General features: G+C 35.8%; 1 protein-coding gene across 1 annotated transcript in view; it reads right to left on the bottom strand.

Annotated features, from left to right (window-relative positions):
* MYCBP2 (MYC binding protein 2) overlaps positions 1 to 23692 on the bottom strand; it is a 180510-nt gene that overhangs the window by 4459 nt on the left and 152359 nt on the right. Inside the window, exons 62-79 of the mRNA XM_065678093.1 lie at positions 23345 to 23494; positions 21373 to 21533; positions 20754 to 20910; positions 19851 to 20075; positions 19147 to 19212; positions 16559 to 16798; positions 16255 to 16353; positions 15231 to 15311; positions 13704 to 13970; positions 11979 to 12262; positions 11698 to 11794; positions 8366 to 8485; positions 6672 to 6773; positions 4911 to 5039; positions 2378 to 2510; positions 2005 to 2108; positions 1193 to 1381; positions 606 to 713 (exon numbers count right to left, since the gene is read on the bottom strand). Of these exons, the coding sequence (XP_065534165.1) occupies positions 606 to 713; positions 1193 to 1381; positions 2005 to 2108; positions 2378 to 2510; positions 4911 to 5039; positions 6672 to 6773; positions 8366 to 8485; positions 11698 to 11794; positions 11979 to 12262; positions 13704 to 13970; positions 15231 to 15311; positions 16255 to 16353; positions 16559 to 16798; positions 19147 to 19212; positions 19851 to 20075; positions 20754 to 20910; positions 21373 to 21533; positions 23345 to 23494 (2712 nt within the window). The remainder of the gene's footprint in view (positions 1 to 605; positions 714 to 1192; positions 1382 to 2004; positions 2109 to 2377; positions 2511 to 4910; positions 5040 to 6671; positions 6774 to 8365; positions 8486 to 11697; positions 11795 to 11978; positions 12263 to 13703; positions 13971 to 15230; positions 15312 to 16254; positions 16354 to 16558; positions 16799 to 19146; positions 19213 to 19850; positions 20076 to 20753; positions 20911 to 21372; positions 21534 to 23344; positions 23495 to 23692) is intronic.

Raw genomic sequence — 23692 nt, 5'->3', positions numbered from 1 at the left:
TTACCAAAACACAGCATGAAGGAAGAAACAGAACATGCAGAATGGCTGGTCATTCACAAATTTCACATTCCTAGGGTGTTACGGTGCTCTCCCTTCCCTGCAGCTATCATATGCTTTTCCTTACAGCGATTACAATTTTGTAGAGCACAAGAGGAAGTTTTAGCAATTTAAACTGAATCAAGTACATGTATTCTTCAGCTCTGTCCTCATACTGAAAAGCAAAGCAGCTTTAAAAGGGTTTAGTAAAATAGATAAGCCAAGTTTTCTGCTTCAGATAATAATGTGCGTTAAGATTACTTCCTCCCCTCCCCACTGTTGCCAAATATGGGGAATTTACAAACTGATGGTGCTAAGAATAAATTAGCATTAATATAATGTCTCCATTATGCTTTCTTTTTAAGAGGACCTTTACTTCAGGGAACAGTATGGAAAGGTAAGAAGATACATCAAGGATACCATTTCTTTAGCGACATGAAAAATTAAGGAAACAAGTGACGTACAAGTAAGTTATATTGTGACAAGCAATATATTATTAATAAAAAATAGAGACAAGACAGTATTAAGTAGCTTGTTTGACCTAGGCAGTAAGCACGTAGCTCATTTACCTTACAGATCGGACAGGACATAAACCCAAAAGTTATCCTTGGCCCAAGCCATCTGTTTTCTAGTACTCGTTGACAGCATTGCAAATGGAAAACGTGGCTGCAGTCCAGCTTTAGAAAAGAATACATGTGAGTGAACACCTCAGTTCAATTAACCACTGAAGTAGAAGATCAAGTGGCAACATATATCAATTACAGAATTAAATCCTAGAAGACCCTTATTTTCTTCTTAACAGAGAGAAAGAATATAAAATGGTCATTTAAATTATAACCTTTCCACTCCAAAACTGCCGGTGAACATACGAAATAATATGAAGTATATCCATTAATTACCTCAGTTGTTTTACTAATTTATAAATTAGCATATATTTTAATGAAGCAAACACAGCAATCTAAATTGATAGTCTGCTGTCTTGAAACAGCAGTAGTGCCAGACAAAAAGAAAGCTTTTAAAGTAATTTATGTACTGTTACAGTGTCTGTCTTCAATTTCTTAAGAGTATGATTTGAAGGACTTCATATTTTAACTTCTTCCACAATTAATATTTCAACCATAATATTAATCTCTAAATGGGGACAAAAAAGATATACCTGGATAGCTGGTGCTGCTGAAAGTGCTTCAGTAAAGCAGATCATGCACATGTCATCAGCATCTTGTTTAAGAGTTGTAGCATTCTTATCACAGCCATGCAAGCACGGCAAACAGTGCTCTTCATTCTTGACGCCTCCACATGGATGGCCACAGGGGTGTGTCTTGCTGCATGCAATTTTAGCATACTCCTATTAAATGAAAGTAAATAATTAATCAGTCCCTTTCTTCCCCTCTGGAAAATACCAGACCACTGGATGGGGTCTGATATAATGTTGCTTTTTGAAGCATTACTGGTTTGTGCAGTAGAAGAAGAGGAAAGAATCATGATTCGCATTGTGTAACTGCTACAGCAGGTACTTGAGAAAAACTGCAGCTTTTGTACAGTGTGTGTATTAGGATACATTTGACAAATCTGGCCAAGCCCTAAATGTTCTATGCTCACATAATAAATAGATTGTTAACACAAACTACTTTTATCAAGATTTCCAATACACTAGACTTTACGTTGACAGCGTGCATATTACTTTGTAAGTCAAATGCTGTTGTGAAAACTTAAGATACTTCTGAAGACAGTATTGAAACTACCCAATATTTTGATTGACTGCTGGTGTTTGTAGCCTGTAATTAAACATTTACAAATTCAGAAGTATCTGAATTATAATATTCAGTATTAAAACCTTTTCATATGAAAACTCTGATTTTAAATGGACCACAGGGATGAACAAGGTTTACTCAAAAGAAGAAATCATTTTGATCCTACAGTCTTTTCTATTTATGGAATTAATAAAGTTTGATACTTGTTAATACACACCTGGCAATCTGTATCAGAACAAACGCTTCCCACTGCTGATAACTCTGTTCCACTCCTACATCCACAGAAACGACATGCTTCGGAACTGCTGGTGGTTGGCTTGCCTGAGTAAACAAAACCAGAAATTGTTGTAATGGGACACAGGAGAGACTGATATTCTAACAATAGACATTTAAACAACAAATGCAGAAACTCACCAGAAAAACAGCAATTCTTATGCAGTTGAACTATTTTATTTTCATTAACAAAAGATTAAAAGCATTGCCCTAAACCAGGTAAAAAACCCAACTGATTGATTCCCCAACCGCTTGACAAATGCCCATTTAAAAGGTAAAAATCATCAGGATAAAGTGCAATAACAGTTGTGTTTTACCTGTCTGTTCTCTAAACTCCACCATAGCCTTCATAGTTTTAGAATCTGCTAGTGCCATCAGCCAGAAAAGTTTGGTCCTGCCACAACCCTCATGGAGATCGACTTTGATAGCTTCTTCTTCTTCTTTGAATACCTGTCAGGTTGACCAAACAGATAATAAATAGCATCTCTATATGTTATCTTTGTCACTGCTTTTTTGGGTTTTCATCAGATGTTTTATAGATTCTCTAGAGTGTCTACTGCAAGATGCTTTTCTTCAGGCATTCTATTAACTTGCATATATTGCAGTATGGATAAAGGTGTTTTTAGAAATAAAAATATGTAAGATTAATGCTGCACAGCATTTTTTCCACTTAAAAATATGGACCTATGACTTCGTAACTACTATCCAACTCATCTAGTAGGCCATAGTATATTAAAAGCACAAGGTAACACTATCTTCACCATACTAATAGTTGATCAAAGCAACATTGATAATTACGATTATAATAATATGTACTATGCAGTAACAATTATTTAAGTGTGTAATATTAATATTTTTGACTTTTATATAAATAGTGGATGCTTTTGGCTACAATGAGGAAAATGTAAAATTTTTGCAAAATCAAAAAACCGCATGAAATCCTTAGTGGACTTTATGCAGTTTCTCCTTTCCTAGGTTTTGAAGGCAGTTCTGTTCTCTTTCATTTCACCTGCAATGCAATACATGTTAGAATGTTCCTGGGTATGGGGATGTATACACTCAATTTAAACTTCGTATTACTTCTCATTGGAATCATGAAATTAACCCCTAATTACTTCACAGAGTATGCGCATAAGCAGATCATAGTAACTTACGGGTTGTCCTTTCCTGAAGGGAGAGAAAATATGTTAAAGAGAGGAATGTATGACAGAAGATGGACAAAGAACAAAGATAACAGAAAACAGGAGACAGGGAACATGACAGTTTAAATTTAGGTGCTTAACACAAGAGATGTAAAGGTAAAAAGGTGGTGAATAAAGAGTAAAAGTTTAAACATGCTTTTAGAAGTAAATAGGAAAAATCTGATAAGTAGCTATTTTGGACAGATTAAAGGAGAGATGTGAGGACTTCTGTGAGGTAAGAACTTACTTTTTATCAACTGTAATCTGAACAGGCTATATAGGAGAAATCAGAAAAATAAATGAGACTAGACTGTGCTGTGCATGAAGGAAGAGTAGACATAAAAAAATAACCTTCTTGTGATGACAAAACAGGAAAATTTCAAAGGGGATTGCAAAGACTCTGGCAAAGAAAGTAACAGATCCCCATGCACCTTCCAGGCTGAGTCTAAACTGCCAATGCTGAGGCACCAAGGAGATCTGTAGAGTCAAACTCAGTGCCCATGACCTGATGTTTACATCACACGTGCTCTAGACTAGCTGATCCCCTGCACTGATGACCATTAGCAGTGTGTCCCTTCATCTATCTTGTTTTGTTGTTTTTAGTCCCACCAGAAAGGAATCCAGTTCATGCACTCCAAAGCTGCTCTACAACACAAATCAATGCATGTTAAAGAGAGATAAATGTATCTGTTTCAAAAGCCCATTCCTGATTCTAACTAAAAAGCTGATGTAGATGCACTCTAGGAGAAGAGGAACGATTTCTATTAAATTAACTTTATTAATGTGTAGATTTATATTTAGCTTTTGTACATAGGTAAATAATCAGAGAAAAGGGAAAATAAAGGACCACAAAAGAGAAATAGTCAAAAAAGGGGAAATGCTCAGTAGTTTCACAAGTAATAGAATCTTCAACATTAATTTCAATTAGAAAAAGAAATATTCAAAGGAGAATGTAGCTTCAAGTTTAGAGATGAAGAGGATAAAAGAATAACACAAAAGAAAACTAATTAGCAGAGTACACAGCAATTTATAAAAACTCATCTAAGTCAAAGAGGTGAGATGTTTCAATTCTAAAAACAAGACCAAAAGAAGTCAGGACAATTTCAAGGTTATGGATATGACAACATACTTAGCTGTGAAAGACAGTGAGAGCTGAAGGAATATTGAAAAATAAGAGAAGACTGACATAAAGGAACAAGTAGGAATATCTGCTGTCAAGTGGTCTTCCTGGATATTTAAAACGGTATCTACATTGAAAATTAGGGGTTGACAAGCACTGACTCATATGACAGAAGCAGTAAAGGAGATAACAATTTAACAGAAATAAAGAACCAAAGTTTACTTAAGAAGTTCCTAGATTCTCCTAAAAATGTTCCTAAACAATGTCAGAACAAGAGAGAAAAAAAGCTTACGTAGCATAAGCGTTAGAATTAGGGACTGCTACAGATTTTCTAATCTTCAAAAGATAAAGGACAAGGGAATTTAACTAAAACCCCCCCCCCAAAAACCCTAAAACAAATTAAACGGGAAATTATCTGTCCCATTTCCAGAATGAGGGAAAACGCCATTTTCAGGTTTGATACTTGCTACTGCCTGTTGGTTATATATTAATAGGGGAAATGTACACAATGCATGCAGTGCACACAACACGATGTCACATGTACTCTACCTGTCTCTGATGAGATTTTGTTCGCCGATGGAGATGAAGGAATCGGTCACAATCTGTACACAAGTTCCCACAGACATTACATAGAATGATTGCGGCAGTTTCACCATCATCATGGTTATCACACATTGGCTGGAGGAAAAAAAAAGAAGAAATAATTCTATTAAATCCCTCATTTCCTTTCTGCATCTGTTTTTATTCTCTCCCCATTCATCCCCGCCCAAATCAATAAAGGGAGTAAAGAGCATGTTTAGACTATTAATTGTATCTTTAGAATCATCAGTATCTAAATAACTACTCCAGGATACAAAACCCCCATAATTTACTACATCGGTTCTTCTGACATTCTTCATCTCCTATTTTGCATGATGTAGCAAAAATGTGGCTTTCAATAGTATAGTTGAGACACTTTTCAACTAGTCTGAGAAAAGATTTATGTGGTAACAATAACGGGTTATGGGCATGTTAACAGAGAAGTTCTGCTATGAGTACTTGGGTCAGTCAACAGGCAGGATATTTACCCTTCATTACTTTGATATGGCATGCTTACTCTCTTCAAACATTAATCAAATCTGTAGGCCACCTATAACTCAGAGATAATACAGCTGTAGTAATAAACTTTAAAATCCATCATAAAATTGAATTGCTCCACTGATACGTATATATATTTAAATTTAACACAATTCTGTTTTGCAGTTCAAAATATCTGTACAAATAAAGAGTTCAATGACTGATTTGATTATGCATATGCATACGTCTGAGAACAAGTCTCCATCATACTCCCAGAACGTTGTTTTCCATGATACTGTTCAAGCAACTCAGAACAGAATCCTTTCAACAACAGTCCTGGTAGGGGGACACAAAGTTCACCTCAACATCTGAATATCCTGGTACAATATAGGAGTGGGGAATTTCAGACTGGGTTCAGCATCCCTGCTCAATGATGTCTTGGACCACTCCTCTGACACTTCCAAAGCTCTGCAGGAGTCCCTTGACTTTCTTAATTATCTCAGAAACTGTCTCAGCAGGGTTTTAGTCCTTGCTGCTGCTGCAGCTCTCTGTCTCCTTGTATGCTCATTCTAACTATACTAAACTGCTTAGGAGGCTTCTTTGCTCGAAGCATCCTCAGCTGCTAGTCGCAAGTCACAGTCTTCCCTTGCCTCCCAGAGGGATGCACCTAACCAAGTTATAATGAGATCAGCTTCATCATTTTGGTCTTTCCAGATGGGTATTAAAAAAAATCATAAGCTTTTTGTGATACTGGAGAAATATAGACAGAAATTCAATCCATCATATTCCATATTAAAGTTATAAATTCTCTGGGTAAATGGCAGCTTTACTAAATCCAGTTAGAACGTTTCTTTCTCTTTGGGGTAATCACTCTCTGAGATAGGGAAGAGGAAGCTAAGTTACAGAGAAGTTATTGCACAAAACCAGAATTGACTGCATTATGTGACAGAGATCCAGAGAGAAAAAAACTTTGATAGAGCATGTCACATCTGCTCTCAAAAATCAGTCCTACAGGTGTTAGGAAGGCCTTGCTCCATCCTGAATACCAATAGAACTGCCACCTGTTCTAAGTTGGAAATTTGTTTTTCTGAGCAGTGCTTGTTTAGAACAAATACTTCAAACATGTATGTACATCTCCACTGGGAACAAAAGGGAGCAATAAGGTTAGGCCAAGGCTAGCTTTTCCTATCATTCTAAATTCTCTGACTACTGAATAAATCAAAATAAACACAAAAAGGTATGAGTCAGTCTCACCATCTGTTTCTGTTGTCCATCCTTTCCCATCCATCTTCCTGAGGATAGTCTATCAACATGATCCTGATCAAGTACACAGAGGGATGCTAATGCCAGCCATAGCTATTGAAAGGAAAGGCAGAATTAAATGTTTTAGAAATATATATATATATATATATGAAAATCCAAACAAAACTCCAAGCAAAAAACCCCACCCAAACAAAAAACCCACTCCAAACACTAAAGATATGAACTCTGGCAGATAAGAATGTCACTGTTAACCTGCAAACAGTATCATCATTAGCTGAAGCCTGCTCATACAATGCAAGTTTTCTATTTTCCACAAGAAGTCAAGCACGCAATAAAATTCACTGAATTTCTGGGAACTACCTTGTTTCTTTCAGGTATGTCAACAACAGAACTTCAGCTCAATGAGGCTATTTGGTTTCCCTATGTTCTACCCTTGCTGCATGGGGCGTTTGAGATTACCTAGAAGAGGGTTCTGAGCTAACTATTCTACAAAGGAAGCTTCTTTCCCCTCTTCCTCTCCAATGACTACAGTGAAATTCTAGAGAGTCGAGCTACGTGAGGATAACTTATTGACAGGCCTGCAACCCAAACTGAAATACACTTGTCAGGTGCATTTTGCAATGGTTTTGCTCAAAGGTTTGATTTGAACAAAATAGCTTTTGTTGAGAAAAGTCTGTTGGACTCCCAACCCCCAAAACAACACCTCCATGACAGAACTAAGTTCATTGACAAGGAGTGGTCAGGGCTCCTGACCTGCTTAAACTAACACAGGACAGCAGGAGCTGGTGGGACTCCGAGATTGTGTCTTCCAAAAAGCAGAGAATATACGAGTAACAGGATGAAAAGGGTAAGTGGCACAGCCTTTTAAGATCGAAAATAACATGAGTGTCAAATGCTTGTAACCACTGCAAACCTCTTCTTTTACATGTCGTTATTATGCTTGACAAGCCATGCAATAATTTACAAGTATGCTTTTCATGGTGTTTCAAGCAACCTAGTAAGGTTAAATTAGTCCCAACTTCTAGAAAAGATTCATGGAAGAAGTAAAGGGAAAGGAAAAAAAACCCACCCCATGTAAATAATAATGGGCTCAGCAAATGTTTTGTCGTTTTGAGACTGGACAGAGGTGAAGTTTAGCTTAATTGTCCTAGAGAATGTTTGTTACTGAGTGTTTTTGTAACAGCCTTGAGATGTGGCTGATGACCTAGAAGTCAAACCACTTAAAATAACTGTGTTGGAACAAGACAGCTGACACATATTATGGAATTTTCTACACAAATGGGCTCATAAATTGAGTAAAATTTATCACAAATATCACAAACTTAAAGGAGAATTATACCTCAAGGATAAAACCCCCAATGTATAAACATAACACTTTTTCCTCATTATTTGGGAGGTACCCAAGATGCATATTTAAACACAATTCAGTTTTTACTGGTGTATTTCTACTACAAAGAATAAAACTGTATCTGGTGTGACACAGAGAAAGCAAGACTTATGAGGACAAACACTACCTGTCCATAATGCACACAGCTAGATTTGGAGACTATAAACCATACATGTTAGGTATTGTTTCTTGAAAAATCCTGTATAAGGAAGGTTCTTCTAAAATATAGGAAGGCTGCTGGATAGGCTCCTACTGCACATTTGCAGTGAACTAATGTTAAGTGTAATAAAATTCTTACCCTGGTTGTTGCAATGCACCTCACTGGTGACCTGTATTCTTCTTCCATTTTGGTCAGAGCTATGATGGTTTCAGCAATAGCATTCTTCGTCACACGGGACCAAGCTTCTGACAGATGGCCCTGTTAAAGAGAAAACTCAGTTTCTTACAGCTTTTATTAAGAACAACTAAAACTGTAATTGGAGCTGCTACAAGCAACATCAGGTTAGCATTGCAAGATAGAAGAGGAAGTCAGGGATGACTTTGACAATTCATGTGTTTTTATATCAGACAGATCTCAAACATCAGCCCTCAAATATTGAGGTGACTGACTGAGGTAGTCTCTGAGCAGCTATTGCAATAACCAAGTTGGTGTAGGCAGAGGGCATATGATTTGAAGAATGAAAAGGCATATTCCTAAAGCCCCCCCCAAGAGAAAGATATAGAGCTGGAGCACAGGTAAGTGACTGAACAACACATAGATTACAGTGGATCCCTAGAGAAATCAGCTTTGCTTGCCTAGCTTGGTGTTCCTGAATACTCTCCACAGTTTCAATATTTGAAAGAAATAAAGAGAGTACACAGAAAACATCAGAACTATAGCACACTTTCTTAACCAGCCTTGAAGATTCTGAACCCATGGCACCTCCTACCCCAAAGTTCCTCATTCAGAGACTGCTGAATCCTAAATGTAATCTCTTCATTTGTAAACCTCATGCTAAAAGTGACAAAAATAATTAACACTCACTGGACTCTAAAAAGGAAGCTATAGTGACTAACTTGGATGTAGATACAGTTCTAAAAAAGCCTCAGAGAAAGGTTTGTAAACCAGGACCCCTTTAGTCCTCCACTCTCTTTTGGGTAACAGGGCTGAACCCCAGAACAAGTTTCGAGTATGCCTAAACCACAGAGGTCCCTGACAAAACATGATCAAGAAACATTATTACTCCCACCCTTAAATAGCCTCAGTCAGGTCTCCCTCATCTAGAATGAAATGGAATAAAGTTCAGATCTCTTCTTCATAGAAGAGGAGAGGAAGAACCTTATTGTTTGGCTACTGAATACTTCAGAGTAAACTTAGTCCCAGTCATTCCTGTAGGAGCTGCTACTCTTTAAGCAATTCAGAATCTACTGAAAGGGATTTATATCCACACCTGAGAGGACTACACTTTACCTAAGTGACTTGATCCCTCTCCTTTTGTAATAAATATTTACATTCTCTTAAACAAGAGAATTCAGGACCCAACAGCCAGCACTATTGGAAAGCTAACAGGTATGTGGGAGATGGAGCCTAGCATACTCTGGATAAGCATACAAGTTGCCATATCTAACACCAGAGGGTTAAGAACTTCCCTACTAATTCTACAGTGGTTTTGGAGAACCAGATATTAGCAGATACAAAAGTTTCATTGGTGAAAGTCTTGGCTGGAGGAGCTGCTTAGACAACAATACAAGCATCTCTTTCTAGTCAGCCAGCCAGTATCTATTTCTACTAATCTCATTCTTTGATACCTGGCAAAACTTCTGCTCAGCTTAGTTTTAATCAGCTGCTCATTAAGGGACAGGCTCTCCCATCATCATGTGAGCCAAAATCCCATAAAACAAGGACTAGAGAGTTTGCTTTAAAAGGCTTGCCCAGAATTCTTTCCTGTTAGGGTGGTGAGGCACTGGAATGGGTTGCCCAGGGAGGTTGTGAGTGCTCCATCCCTGGCAGTGTTCAAGGCCAGGTTGGATGAAGCCTTGGGTGGGATGGTTTAGTGTGAGGTGTCCCTGCCCATGGCAGGGGGGTTGGAACTAGATGATCTTGAGGTCCTTTCCATCCCTAACTATTCTATGATTCTATGATTCTAACTATTTAAAAATGCTGCAAAAGAGAATCCAGCATTTTCCTGATATTTTCCTGCTTACCCAAAGCATACCTACCAATAATGGCTACAGGTGATACTGACAAACCTTAAAAAGGTCTTGAACCGCCCCCCCCACCTCAATTAATTCCCAATATATGTTTCATCTTACACACTGAAAGAAGCACGGTGCCTGAGAAAAACATATGGGCATATACTTACAGGTGCACACCATCTTAATGCTGGCATTTACTATCTTCTGAGTACTTAATTGCCTTTGCAACTGCTATTTTTGGGGGTCCTAATTTTTATATGCAATTTCCTAAAGCGTTGATAAAGTAAGCAGAAATAGAAATCCAACATGCAGGATCACAGTGGCACCTACAACAGACCTTTTCCCTTTAGTCACTGGACCTTCGGAAGCAAAGACTAAGTGACCATTTTATGCAAGGACCAGCACTGCTGAGGATGAGACGCACTTTAATTGTAACTCTTAACTAAAGACAAATCGTGAGATTCTGAAATCTTGGTCAGAATCAACAATAGCAATTGCAGAGAATTCCAATCCAGCTTCAGCAACTCTCAGAAGGGATCGCCTTAATCTAAACACAATGAATGGCTTAGAAAACAGGACTCCAAAGCTGAACATAGCGAAAAAACTGTCAAAGGTTAATCACAGGGGAAAATCTGGGTCATTTAGAGCATCTCATTGAAATAGGTACAGAATTAAGGAAAACAAAACCAACCTCCCATCTAAGCTCTTTTCCCAGTATATATATATATATATATATATATATATATATATATATATATATATATATGTATATATATATATATATATATATATATATATATATATATATATATATATATATATATGTATATATATATACAAAACCTGTTGTGTTTTGGTTTTTTGACTTTGGAAACAGGTGAATCACTTTTCATTGAATTCTGCCAAAAAACTTGCCTGTAGCAGACATAACTATGGAAGAATTCAACCCGGGTGGTTAAAGTAATAAACAACTATAAATGTAGATTTCAGTTAGACTGAAAGGCAGCAATCGTAACATGCAGTCTTTACCAGAAACTCCAAATATAAAATCTACATAAAGTGACATGAAAACAACACTATTATCTTACTCCACAGACACTTTCTGGTTCCAAGTGGAGTTCTGAGTGCTCAAGATTAACAATAGCAGGCTTCCAAGTTAATAATGTAGAAAATGACACACAATTACTGTTTACTTCTTAAGTTTCTAGTACAAGTGACTTATTTAAAAGCTTATTTCAAAACTAGATTTCTCTTTAGCAGAATCAGAACTCAGTTCCTACTGCTTCTAGGCCTAGACTCTACCTAGAAGGCTATACCCTTTTCTTCTTCAGACTGGACTCATATTTAAACAGCTCAACCCAGTACTAAGTGTAATAAGAAAGCAATTAAAAAATCTACTCTTCATTATCAGAAATATATGAATATCCTCCACACATTTAAAGCATAGAAACTTACTGCTGCCATGTCTTTAATGAGTTTAATAATGATCTCTGAAATTTGTGTAGGTGTTGAACCCTTCATCCACCAGTGGCTTTCACCTCGCCGAATATAGCTGCAAGGGACATGAAATAAATTCAAGTTAATTAGTTACTACTTGTCAAAATCCAGCACAGAGAAATTCATACTCAGTTACAAATTTTCTTCCATTTATAAAACAAAGACAACATAACTGACTTCAAAGAATGTCATTATTTTGTGTTTTTAGCTTGAGAATATATACGTATTTTTAAACAAACCTGGAATTGAAGATCATGGGAAGTGTGACTGTAGTAACTCCTTTGCCTGCAGTAGTGCCAGCTGTCCCTGTTATTGTAGTTCCTTTGGCTTTTAGCTGTACAGTGAGAGCTTTGGCAATGCATCCCAAAAACATGTCTAAGATACCTAGTTTGTTCCAGTCTCCTTTTTCTGTTGAGTGAATGATATCACTTATATCTGCCGGCGGAAGAGACTTCACTCCGATAATGCTAGCCAGGCGACTAGGGGTTACCTCGGGCAAAACACGTCTTAGTAATGATGTTACCTGGAGAATAAAATCAGAACACCAGAATCCTTACTCAGACAGCTAGAGTTTTCAAACAAAATCAAATAAGGTCTTTCTTCACAAGTTACTTCAGTAAGGACTGAACCTACTTTCTGTACTTAAATCACACCTGTAATTCTGTAAGGTGTCTATCTTGCTTTGAAGTGCTTATTAATATACCCAATGAGACAATGCCAAAGAGACTAGAGCCAGTCTCACTCAAATAATACTTGGTCTTCATATAATAACAAAAATATGCTTGGTACTGGACTTAGGACAACAGTGATACAGATATTTGTACAACTGACTCTCAGACCCTTTCCCCACAGTGCAGTGGCCATGAGATCTTCCCAAAATAAAAGCAGTCACCTCAGGAGTTTCCTTACACATCTGAAAACTTAACTGATTTTTATACAGAATTCTTACTTACAATAAATAAACAAAACAGCTTTTACAACTTCATACATTTGAGATATGGAAAATTAAGAGCTCTTAGGAGCACCTCTGGTTCTTGCAGTTATATATAATAATTTATAAATAAGGCAGACAAATGCAACGCATGAACTTCAATTCTGAAATGTAATACGTAACACTGGTCTAAAGTTAAGTACTGCCATCACAAGGCAGTGCCAACTTCAGAATCTGACCTTTCATCTTAAAAAAAGAGACTTCTTAGTCATTGTGACAGAAAGGAAATACGTGACAAACTGGACATATGTAACAGGACACGGATGAATCGAAATGTGAACAACTGGGATACTGTGAAGTAAGATTCACTGAATGCTGTGAAGTTTAGATTCACTGAAGAATCCTTTGCAGCACCACTCCAAAAGGAAGGCCGTTTGCTTGTGAAAGATCAAAATGATAAAAATAAAGAAATGATAAAATAGAAATAAATGAATAATTATAAATAATTATAAATCAAAATTATCTAAATATAATTTATAAATGTAATTTATAATCTATAAATAATTATAAATAAATGATAACATCTTGTGAAAGATCAAAATTAACATGATTAATTGCTTTTGTGCATCCTACTTCATTCCAGTAATAGCCTCTGCCAAGCAAACCGTACATCCATTTATTGTACAGTTTGAGAAAGCAATTTATCCTGCCCTATTCCAAATCCTTCAGAACAGAGACACGAAAGGGGAAGAGTGATATTACTCAAAGGTGTTTCAGAATAGTTTGCTGATTGAGGTTCATAATGACATAAGCATTAATTAAGCAGCTTTGGGTTCCTACACCTGAGTTCTAGCTCTTGGCAACAATGCATTGCAAACTTACTCAAAAGTGAATTTGTTACAATTTCATAACTGTAGCCTTCATTGTCTTCAACACTGTGCTTCCTACAAATAGTTCTATACAGTCAAATTTTGGTGATGCTGGACTTTACATGTATTTATGTATCGGACACGTAAAACTTGTTAGCACTCACCTGTCTCTGCACCCTGGGAGAAGCAGTGTGTAGCAATGAGAAGAGATCCTGGAGCAGAGTCAGCTGCTGAGCCAGATACTGCCGGCCTACGTTGGAACCGCTCAGTGCCAGAACCATTGACAATAGCTCAAAGCAATAAGCATCAGAAGAAGCATCTTCATCGTTAGGCTGCGAGTTGGCATTCTCTTTGCTGGAAATGGCATGCTCCCATTCTTCACGTACACGGGTTGCTTCCATTCGTATGGCCTGGACTATATGAGCACATACCTATCCAAACAGAAGCCAAATACATAATAACTCTTTACAAAGTGAAAAAGATTGCATTTTATGTAACTTCACAACTATGACTAAAATGGGAAGCCTGTGAAATTTGGTCTGTACTTAAATTACTTTTCAACATAAATTCAAATGAAGAATAAAGTTCAGATTTAAAGTCAGAGTAAAGATTAAAAATCTTCAGAATTAATATTTAGATTTAATACTGAATTTGATCATCTTCATTCTGGAAAATTTCACTGAAATAAGTATTTTCTTATTGTAGTTTCTGCCATTTAATTTGCTTTTTGCATAGAATTCAGGTTAACAGTACTTCCTCCTTCCCCTCCCCCAAAAAACCCCCAAAGAAATACATTTACTCTACACTCACAAAAGAAAGGGGCTTACTAAAATACTTAGGCTCTTATTTAGTTTACTCTTCAGGAAGATTAAAAAATATATCTTAGAAACTGTGTTTTCATTTTACCAATAGCATGTTAAAAAACTTACGAGATTTGAAAGCTTTCTAGGATGGGTGACAAAAAAAAAGGTAGATTTGACTTACTAGTCTAAAAAACTTCAAAATTAATCCAAAACCTCTTGTATTACTGTGAAAATCTTTACGGCAATGTCTGTCTCATGATAGGTTTAATGAAGACAATATTAGAGATGCTTTAGTTGGTATATTAAAAAGAAAGTATTCAAAAAAAAAAAAAAAAAAAGAAAAAAAGAAGAAAAACCACTTTTTAAAGAAAAACAAAGATAATTAAGAAGACCACAAAGCCAATCTTTCACTGGCTGCAGGAAATAATAATTTAATGATATATGCATTGATTATTTTTTATGATTACATTTTATCAAACCCAAATACTTTTTGATTACAGAAATGGGCTGAAAATGTGCAAACTTAAGAATCTAAACTGTCACTGATCCTCTCCTAGAAATCTGAGATGGCCTACTATAATGCTATTATTACCAGCAAACATGAATGAGTGCCATTTATAACTCAATTATAAAGTTTTCATATTGAGTATAATAGCATGGGTTTTTTCTTAAATCCTACTAAAATGGATTTTTTTCAGTGTCAGTTTCAGCAGGTTTTTCATATAAAATCCACACACATGCTATTTAAAATATAAATAAAAATGTGATTATAAAGAACAACAGAAGAACTGAGAGTGTCATATAAAAGGTTCTATATTCATTGGAAATGAGCACATTTATCATAACACACAAATATTTGAACTACAAAGCATTTCAGAATGAACAAACCTGCTTCTGCAAATTTGTCAGTTTGCTCCGGCTGAATATGATCCCTACCATGTGCTCCTTGAGGTCTGCATCTGATGTTGCCTTTATAAAAAGTGTATTTAATATTAGATCAAGGGTTCAAGAACATTTCCTAATTACTGTAGCAATTAGCATGAAATACCAACAAGCTGTTGTAAAAGTTTGTAGCTTTCTATTACAGAGAAGTAAGATATCTAAGCACAATCAATTTAACTGTGGTTAATAAATACCTCTTAGATGTATTTACTTTCTTAGAGGAAATTTGATCATGAAATAAAATACAACAGAAAAGAAATATAAAATAATCTACAAGCAAAACAAGTCAAGTATAATCATACAAGATTCAGCCTCTTCACTGATTACCTCTGTAAAGCAGTGCATGGAATATACTTTTCAGTTCATACATTTCATAATAATGGAAACAGGGAACACATAACTAAGTTACCACACAGCATGTGTGAGAAAAATACACTGTTAGAAATTAATAATTCAATTATGGAACTTATTGTCACAAGGTTCTGGCTAGAGCAAAACCATCTATCATCTGAAAACCAGAATTCCTTTCACTGGCGACAGTCCAATTTTGGCTGTTAAAACACAACAGTCCATATACGGGGACTTCTTCAGGAGCAACTATGAAACTATTCTTGCTGGAAGACTATGCGGTAAAAGGATACTAGTGTGGTTTCTTAATACTAGAGACACCAACAGAGCCCCTCCTGAGGCACGACATAATACACAAGAAGGACTTTCAGGCTGACCATCGCTGCAGGTGTCAAGTATTTCTGTAATTGTAGGCATAATTGATGTTTCCATTAAAAGATATGCCCCAATTATAATTTACTAATAAAAGCCAGTATCGATTAATTTTAAAAAATAAGCAATTGTGACATTTTATTTCTGTTCTGATCTGAAAATTCTTTAGCATAAGACATAGGACAAATACTGAAAATCATCCTGAGTAATTTTTTCAGCAAAGTATTATTGATAGAATACAAATAAATACATTGTGTACTTTTTCTTCTCCTTCTGGGGAAGACAACAGTGCTTTTTCCTCTTGTTCTGGGGTTGGCTCAGCATCTCCAGAGATGAGTTTTCCGAATACCTGGAAGAAAGACTGTGACAGTTAGCTTATCTGAAAGATAAACTTGTGCAAGTGTGACATTTTACATTACAATATAAACATAAAGTACTGCAAGTCTACAATTTACACTAACTTTCATAGTATTTAATGATTTCACATCATTAAATGATTATTATTTCACATACTTAAATGATTATTGAATGATTTCACATCATTAAAATCCCACCTGGGATGTAATAAGTCGGAATACTCGCAGTGTCTCAGATTCACAGTTTCTTTGTTGAGCAACACTTGCAGAAATCTGGCCTGCTATTTTGATGCTTTCACCGTCTTTCCATCCAAGAATTTTCACTTGTCGAACTCTTAGTGTGTTCTCTGGACCCTTCAATTCAATTTTGATGATGTGATTATCACCCCCAGGAAGTTCACTTGTTACCCAGCCAATATGTCTTGAATCCAAGTCTACCTATTAAACAGGAATATGGGAAAGATGGGAACTGACACTACATCAAACGAAGTAAGTCATTTACCTCTAAAACAAACCCTTCATATAGCGATGGAACCAATACAGTTTCTGAAATGAAATTTTCATCCTGTGCAGTTAAGACTATCATGTGCAATTATAAAAACATTCAACCTCGTGAATTCAAATTAAAAATAAACTTATAAACCAATGACATACAGCCATTTATTTCTTGTTTTTTAAAGCCTATTAGAAATACTGGCCTATCTACACCTTTTACCCTCTAAGCAACAGTTCACATATTCAAAACCACTCTGAAATAATATTTGCTCACTACTTTTAATTAGAAGAACAAAAAAACCCCTAACTGCCATAATTTAAATGAAAATATAACACACACTTATCAGTAGTTATTTCATTCCTGTTCACATAAAACCCCGCCACAGAAATTGTAACTCTATGGAAGTCAGTGTCTGATAAACTTATCAAGGGATGCAAGACTTAATAACTGTAAAAAGGAAAAATAAACTGTATCAAATTATTTTGAAATAAATATGCTTTGAAAAATACTGTTATATGATTTAAACTGTGATGTCACTACTGATAGCCAAAAACTGCAGTGCCTCACATCTTTGCTCAGAGCAACCCATGTGGGCCTAAGTCTCCCTTGGGTTGCTCCAAGCCCTCCCTCATATCAATGATATGGCTCAATGATAATGAAGCTAACATCTGTTCTTTCCCATTTCTGTGCTAATGCTCAGTGTCTGCACTGAAATGTGCTGCAGCAGACAAGACTGACTATTTTTTTTAAATACCATGAGACAGAAGGTACAGTATGTGGGTGTGTTTGAAGATAAAAAACCTGTTGGAGAAGTGATAGAAGACTGTCCAGCAAAGAGAAGCAAAGCTGAATCAAGTCCCACCTGTCTTCTGGGAGTGAACCATCCCTGGAAAAAATGCCTGGGCACTGGGTTTGAGCAGAAAGAAGTAAGGCCAGGGAGAAAGATAACAAACAAGCTATAAAAATGATCCTGAGTCCAGCACTTGATGGCCAGGCGTAAGCAGTCTCACAATAAAATAAAAAAATAATAATAAATAAAATAATATTTTTTGGGGGTGTGTATGTGTCCATCAATATTTTTCATCTACATATATACGCTCATGAGAAACACGCACACACACACAAGCTTTAGATCTGTTTGCTTACATACACACTCACACTTCACTGTTTAGTATGAGCCCACTAAACCAAAGTTTTGTTTCTTCAGATTGGTAGTATCTCTTGGAGCTGTATCTGTGTCTTAAATGCTTTCTAAGGCTACAAGGTAGAGAAAAGCAAACTGTCTCCCTGTAATAACAAAACGTGTCCTCATGAAGAATTTTATCACTGACTGTCAATAATCCAAATAATAAAGTTTTGAGCCCAATATGGTACCTGCTTGCTTGAAACCTTAAGTATCTTTAATGGGTCACCCCAGTGTCAAATACACTGTTCAAAATACTTTGTTCTATGTGTAAAAACCATGCATCTCTCACATGGCTTAGCAACAGAAGTACAAAGACTGAATACCATTCTGAACTTGAGTTTCAGTACTGAAGTCTTCAGCTACCTGAAGAATTAAAAATGGCATGATAAAATGTGTGCTATAAATATGTATTAGATCATGTGACTAGAAAAACTTGTGCTGAGGATAAATGATTTATTTTCTCCTTTCTCATGGCATTCTGCTAACTTTCAAGGTGCATTTCTCTAATGAAAAATGATTCCATGAAGCAGATAAAAGGCAATGACAGTTTAACACTAACCTGGGCATCAGAATATTGAACAATGTGTAGTACTACTTAATGCAAGTATTTCAGGTATATTCAGATAAAAGTACCCAAAAGAAATCAAACAGCTTGGTGGTCATAACCTAAACACACTATTTTTAAAACTTTCTAGATAATTTCTTCTCCTTTCTTTGATGTTCTTTCTTCCAGCTACAGCAATTAAAAAAAAAAATCTAAGGAAGATCTTACATCATCCTGTTCTGTTTCAGTAAAAGAGTAAAAGCTTGATCAACACTTAGTAGAAAGTGTCCCTGGCCATGGCGGGGGGGGGATTGGAACTAGATGATCTTTAAGGTCCCTTCCAACGCAAACCATTCTATGATTCCATGACAATATTCAGTATGTATGGCTGAATTCCATCATTAATAATACCATATTTTCCAAGAATATTACAATGCCTGATACCTGTAATGTAATTTATCTACCGTAAGGAATGGAAGCAATTTGCTTAGAATTTTCTCTGCTACATACAGCCAAAAATATGATAGCAATTTTTCAGTGTCAACTATTAAAATGTTTACCTGCTTTATTCTGCAGAGATCTTCTACTGCCTTGCCAGTTAGGAAGGTCATTGAAGTCACTTTGTTCTGCAACAGACAAGCAAAATAAGAACAAAACACTTCACCTGAGAACCATTCTGACTATTTCTTCTGTATTAAGAGAGTACATTCATAGAAGAGACAAGCTGCTTTCAGTTAAAAAAAAGAAAAAAATTAAAAATGATCAAAATCAAGACAAAGAATTCCAAAGCACGGCTCTCTCTCAGCAAAAAAAGAGTAATTTGCTCCCTTATTAAAAGCTGTAGCTGAAATACAGACTCGTAACATCACTGCACAGATCAATAAACATGAAGTAAGTCTAGCAAATATTTTGGATTTTATGAAAACTCCTTATTTGAATGTTTCTATAGAAATTGTGAGCAGAAAAGGTAACTTATGAAAATATTAAATGCTTGAAAACACATTTGAAATTGAACATGCCACTGAGAACTAAGTTTCCCAGTCATGGGTTCATGCAAACTGCAAATTCAGTTGGATTGGTCTGATTCTACCAGGTACTGCTTTCAAAACCACAGGAATTACAAAGTTTACTTCGAAATGCGAGGTTCTAAATTAGAATTACAAACTGAACGGGACAAAGAAAATGGTGGTTCTTGATTGATAAATTCATACAGCTTTGACTATGCACCTTCAATAAGAGACATTTCATTTCATTCTCCTCTTACCCCAAGATCTCTGGAATTGTCTACATGAACACACACGTAACGTGCATTAATTCCTTTTACACAGTTAATTGTGATGTTTTTAGTTTTGTTTTTATCTTCATCTCCTGACTCCCAGAATGTTTCTGTAGATCCATCTGTTAAACTACCAATCATGGCAGGTCGGCTTGATGTTTTGATGTCAACAATGCTGGTTAGGTCTTTTAGACAAACCACTATACAGAGTTCCTGTGAAAACAAATGGAAATTGCTACAATATCTGAAAGTAAGCCCAAAGACAGGCATTATTTACAATTCTTAAAACTATACAGACACTTCTGTTCTGAGGAACATGCCCTTTGATTTATAGAAGAAATTTGTCATTTATTGGTTCAAATTATTCAGCCCTTTAAACAAAGGAAGTATTAATACCTAGCAGCTGAATATATTAATAAATACTTAAATGTATTAATAAATACATTTATTAATATAAATATAGGAAGAAGAAAACGCTTTAAAGATATTCATCAGGAGTATTAATTTGTGCTCCTCAGAATAACAGAAGAAAAAAAAAATCTAAGCAAGTACAAACTAGAAGTACACAGCATCTAAATGATGAATTAACTCAAAGAACCCAAATGAATTACCTAAATGAACTATAAGAGATCCCCAATTACTCTACTTGCAAACAAACTCTTATGAGCATTGCTCCAGAATTTAGGTTTGAGTGATAAACATGCTAAGGGTCAATATTTGGAACTCTGAAGCCAAGCATGAGAACCTGAATATCAGCAACAAGATTCCAAACTGAGACACATTCAAGGAAATACAACAGTGCAAAAAAGAATGTTTAATTCAAACAGAATTATGAAAGGAAGTACAGGCTGTTCACAACTGATCTCCACCTCCGAGAGGTGTAATACTTGCCTGATTCATGACTTCAAAACCAGACTGAACACTGATACTGAAACTCTCTTCACTATCTCCATCATCAGATTTAGACAAAATATTGTTGATATGATGAAAAACATTGCTCTGGTGCAGGAACTGGTGATCCGATTGTTTGAATTTGAGACTCCAGCACCTGAAAACACAGTAAGTGCAATCTGAAATTTTGCATATTGTTTAAAAGACACAACCTACTAGTGGAACAATTACATTTTTGTTTCTCAAAATATCTTCTATAAACCTTTAACTTCAAATATTCGCAGTATCCTAAGTGGTTCCATGCATCATTTTGAGGAAGACAGCAATAAATTTATCCTAAATTTTAACAGCTGGTTATCGGTTATGTTGTGTTTTTTTTTTAAAGTGGATACAATAAGGAATGTAAGAGCAAATATGCTTTTCTTTACACAGCCTTTTATACAATCATTCATATGTATAAACACATATAGAGATCTTGTATCTTTCCTGCATGTAAAGACATGCTCTTTTACACAATGCACACAGTTGCCTCAAACTTCCTATCTACATTACAAAATCTTTTCATATATAATGTTACAGTGTTTCCAGCCTTTTAAGATTTTTCTTAATTTGTGCTTACCTTAAGGCCATTTGCTGTAATGCACTACCACTGGGAAGAGACATCATAAGATCAGAGATTGTCTGGAGCAGGCGATGAAATGTGTGGGGTAATGGGTGGGCTGCTTCGCCAGCAATCACTATATCTGACAGAGGATGTTCACATACTCTTGTGTCTTTTTCCTAAGATGCAAAGCAATTTGTATGTCAAGAGACTTTGGAGAAAATGGGTCAAATAAGTAGAAATAAAAACATTAATGGTATTTGGTTGAAGAGTAACTGCAACAGTCCTATAACGAATGTAAATTTCAAGCAGCTCTTGTCAGAGAATTTTTACAAAAACATTTTATATATGAACACCTAACAAGGAATTTGGGAAGTATTCTGCATACTGCCGTATATTTGTCACGAATTAAAGATGTGAAAACTGTGTTGCAATAATTTGAACATAAATAAACTAGAAAAACGTGACCTATTCAAGCCGTTAATAACAACTTTTTTGAGCAGCAAACCCCAGCCATAACAAACTTGGTAATGAAACTAAGGTTATCAGATGCCTTATTTCTTCAGAGCTGTGGAAATAATGATTCTTAATTAAGGTGTGTCAGTATCAGAATGGTTGTGTAGTGGGACAAGTTCCACTGAGCAGTAAGTACAAAGGCAGAGGACTAAGAGGATAAGGTCCAACGAGATGTGTTACGAGGAAGATTACCAGAGAAAGAGAAGGACGTTCGGATCATGATAACCTATTTCAAAAGGCAAGGACAGACTCATCTATGAAGGATAGAAACTCTTTCCGCTGCTACTCTATTAAAAGAAAATCTGATCCTGCTTAAACCACAAAACCCAGGGGAATTTTTTAATTCTCCCCTTCATTACGTCAAAAGAGAAGCAGCATTCTCACCAGAGCAGAAGTGACTTAACACTCCCTTCCAGTATCCTTTATCTTTCAGTCAGTAATTATCCAAACTACAGCTAAGACAATATTTCTTTTATACAGTAAAAGATTCTTATTTTGGAGGCTGACCAGGATAAGGACCAGTTACAACACATTTCCCTCACTCCAGCTGCGCTTTTAATGTAGCAGTTGAAATTATTATGGGCAGAAAACTGTTGGAGCCAAGCACAGGAACAATCTTCAGAATATAATACATAGAGCTACTGCAAATCAGCTTTAATGTATACATAAAAGAATTTGGCACACTTGATAATAAGCTGAATTATAATCCTGCATGTTGAAACAGTAACATTGGAAAGCTGATATGCCACATAAAATTCAAGACAAGCATACAGTTGCTCTGTAAATGACTATAGCAGTGTACCAGGGCTGCAATGCTGAAAAGACTCATTTCAGAACTTCTCATTGCAAACCTGAATTAGATTTGGAGACAAAAATTACCCTGACTTACTGACAACACAAGCATAATTTCTTGAGCTATTAATTGTGGACATGATTATGTTTTCAATCAGAGCTAAATCTAGAAGAGATTGAAGATACTTTTTGGAAGAGTGACATGGTAGGCTATACCTTTTTACGTGCTACATTTTCAGAACTATAGATTTTTCTATCTGTAGTGTATATATAATTAAAGCACTGAAAGACACAACAGACCAAAGAACAAAGCTTCTCTCAAAACATTTTCTTTTTCATCTGCTCTTTTTTTTTTTGGGGGGGTGAAGGGAAGGACAAAGCAAGAATAAAAAGCCAACAGTAATTTGTTTTGTTCCTGGATCAGCAATGTGCTTATGCTTTTGCCTTTTGTTTTGTTGTTTCGGGGGGTTTTTTGTTTTTTTTTTTAATCTGGCAATTTAAAAGAAAAATTTATTTATCTATAACTATCAAAAGACTTCAACTACAATTTAAGACTATGAATTTTTGTTACATAATTAAGGTTCTGCTTCACAAAGAGTGGATTAGTTTTGTTGTTGTTGTTTGCATAATAAACCAACCGCAAAATCAACAGAGACATGGTATTTACAAAATGAAGGCTCACTTGTTCTGCATTTTCTTTATTTGATTTATTTTCTTCATCTTCCTCTTCTTCAGGCTCTACAGGTGCAGGAGTCAGGGAAGCCACAAAATGCCACAAAATATCATGAAGAGAAGTTGTCTGAATGACATTACAAAGAAGCCAGTTGAAAGCCTAAAATAAAATACACACAAAGAGTTATCAATCGGTTAAGGAAACCTGGAGTAAAACCATTTGTTAAACCATTTATGTAAGTAAGGAGGTGCACTGATGCTTTTGGACACGCAAGTAAGGTCTTCAAGTGAGACACTGAAACAGTTTGTTAAAATGACAACTATACTACAGGGGACATAGCAAAGTAATGGAGAAACT

Source organism: Lathamus discolor, chromosome 4 (genome assembly GCF_037157495.1).
Source record: "Lathamus discolor isolate bLatDis1 chromosome 4, bLatDis1.hap1, whole genome shotgun sequence".
Classification (NCBI taxonomy): domain Eukaryota; kingdom Metazoa; phylum Chordata; class Aves; order Psittaciformes; family Psittacidae; genus Lathamus; species Lathamus discolor.
Note: the sequence above shows the minus strand (reverse complement) of the source record. Positions and strands in the feature narration are given on the sequence as shown.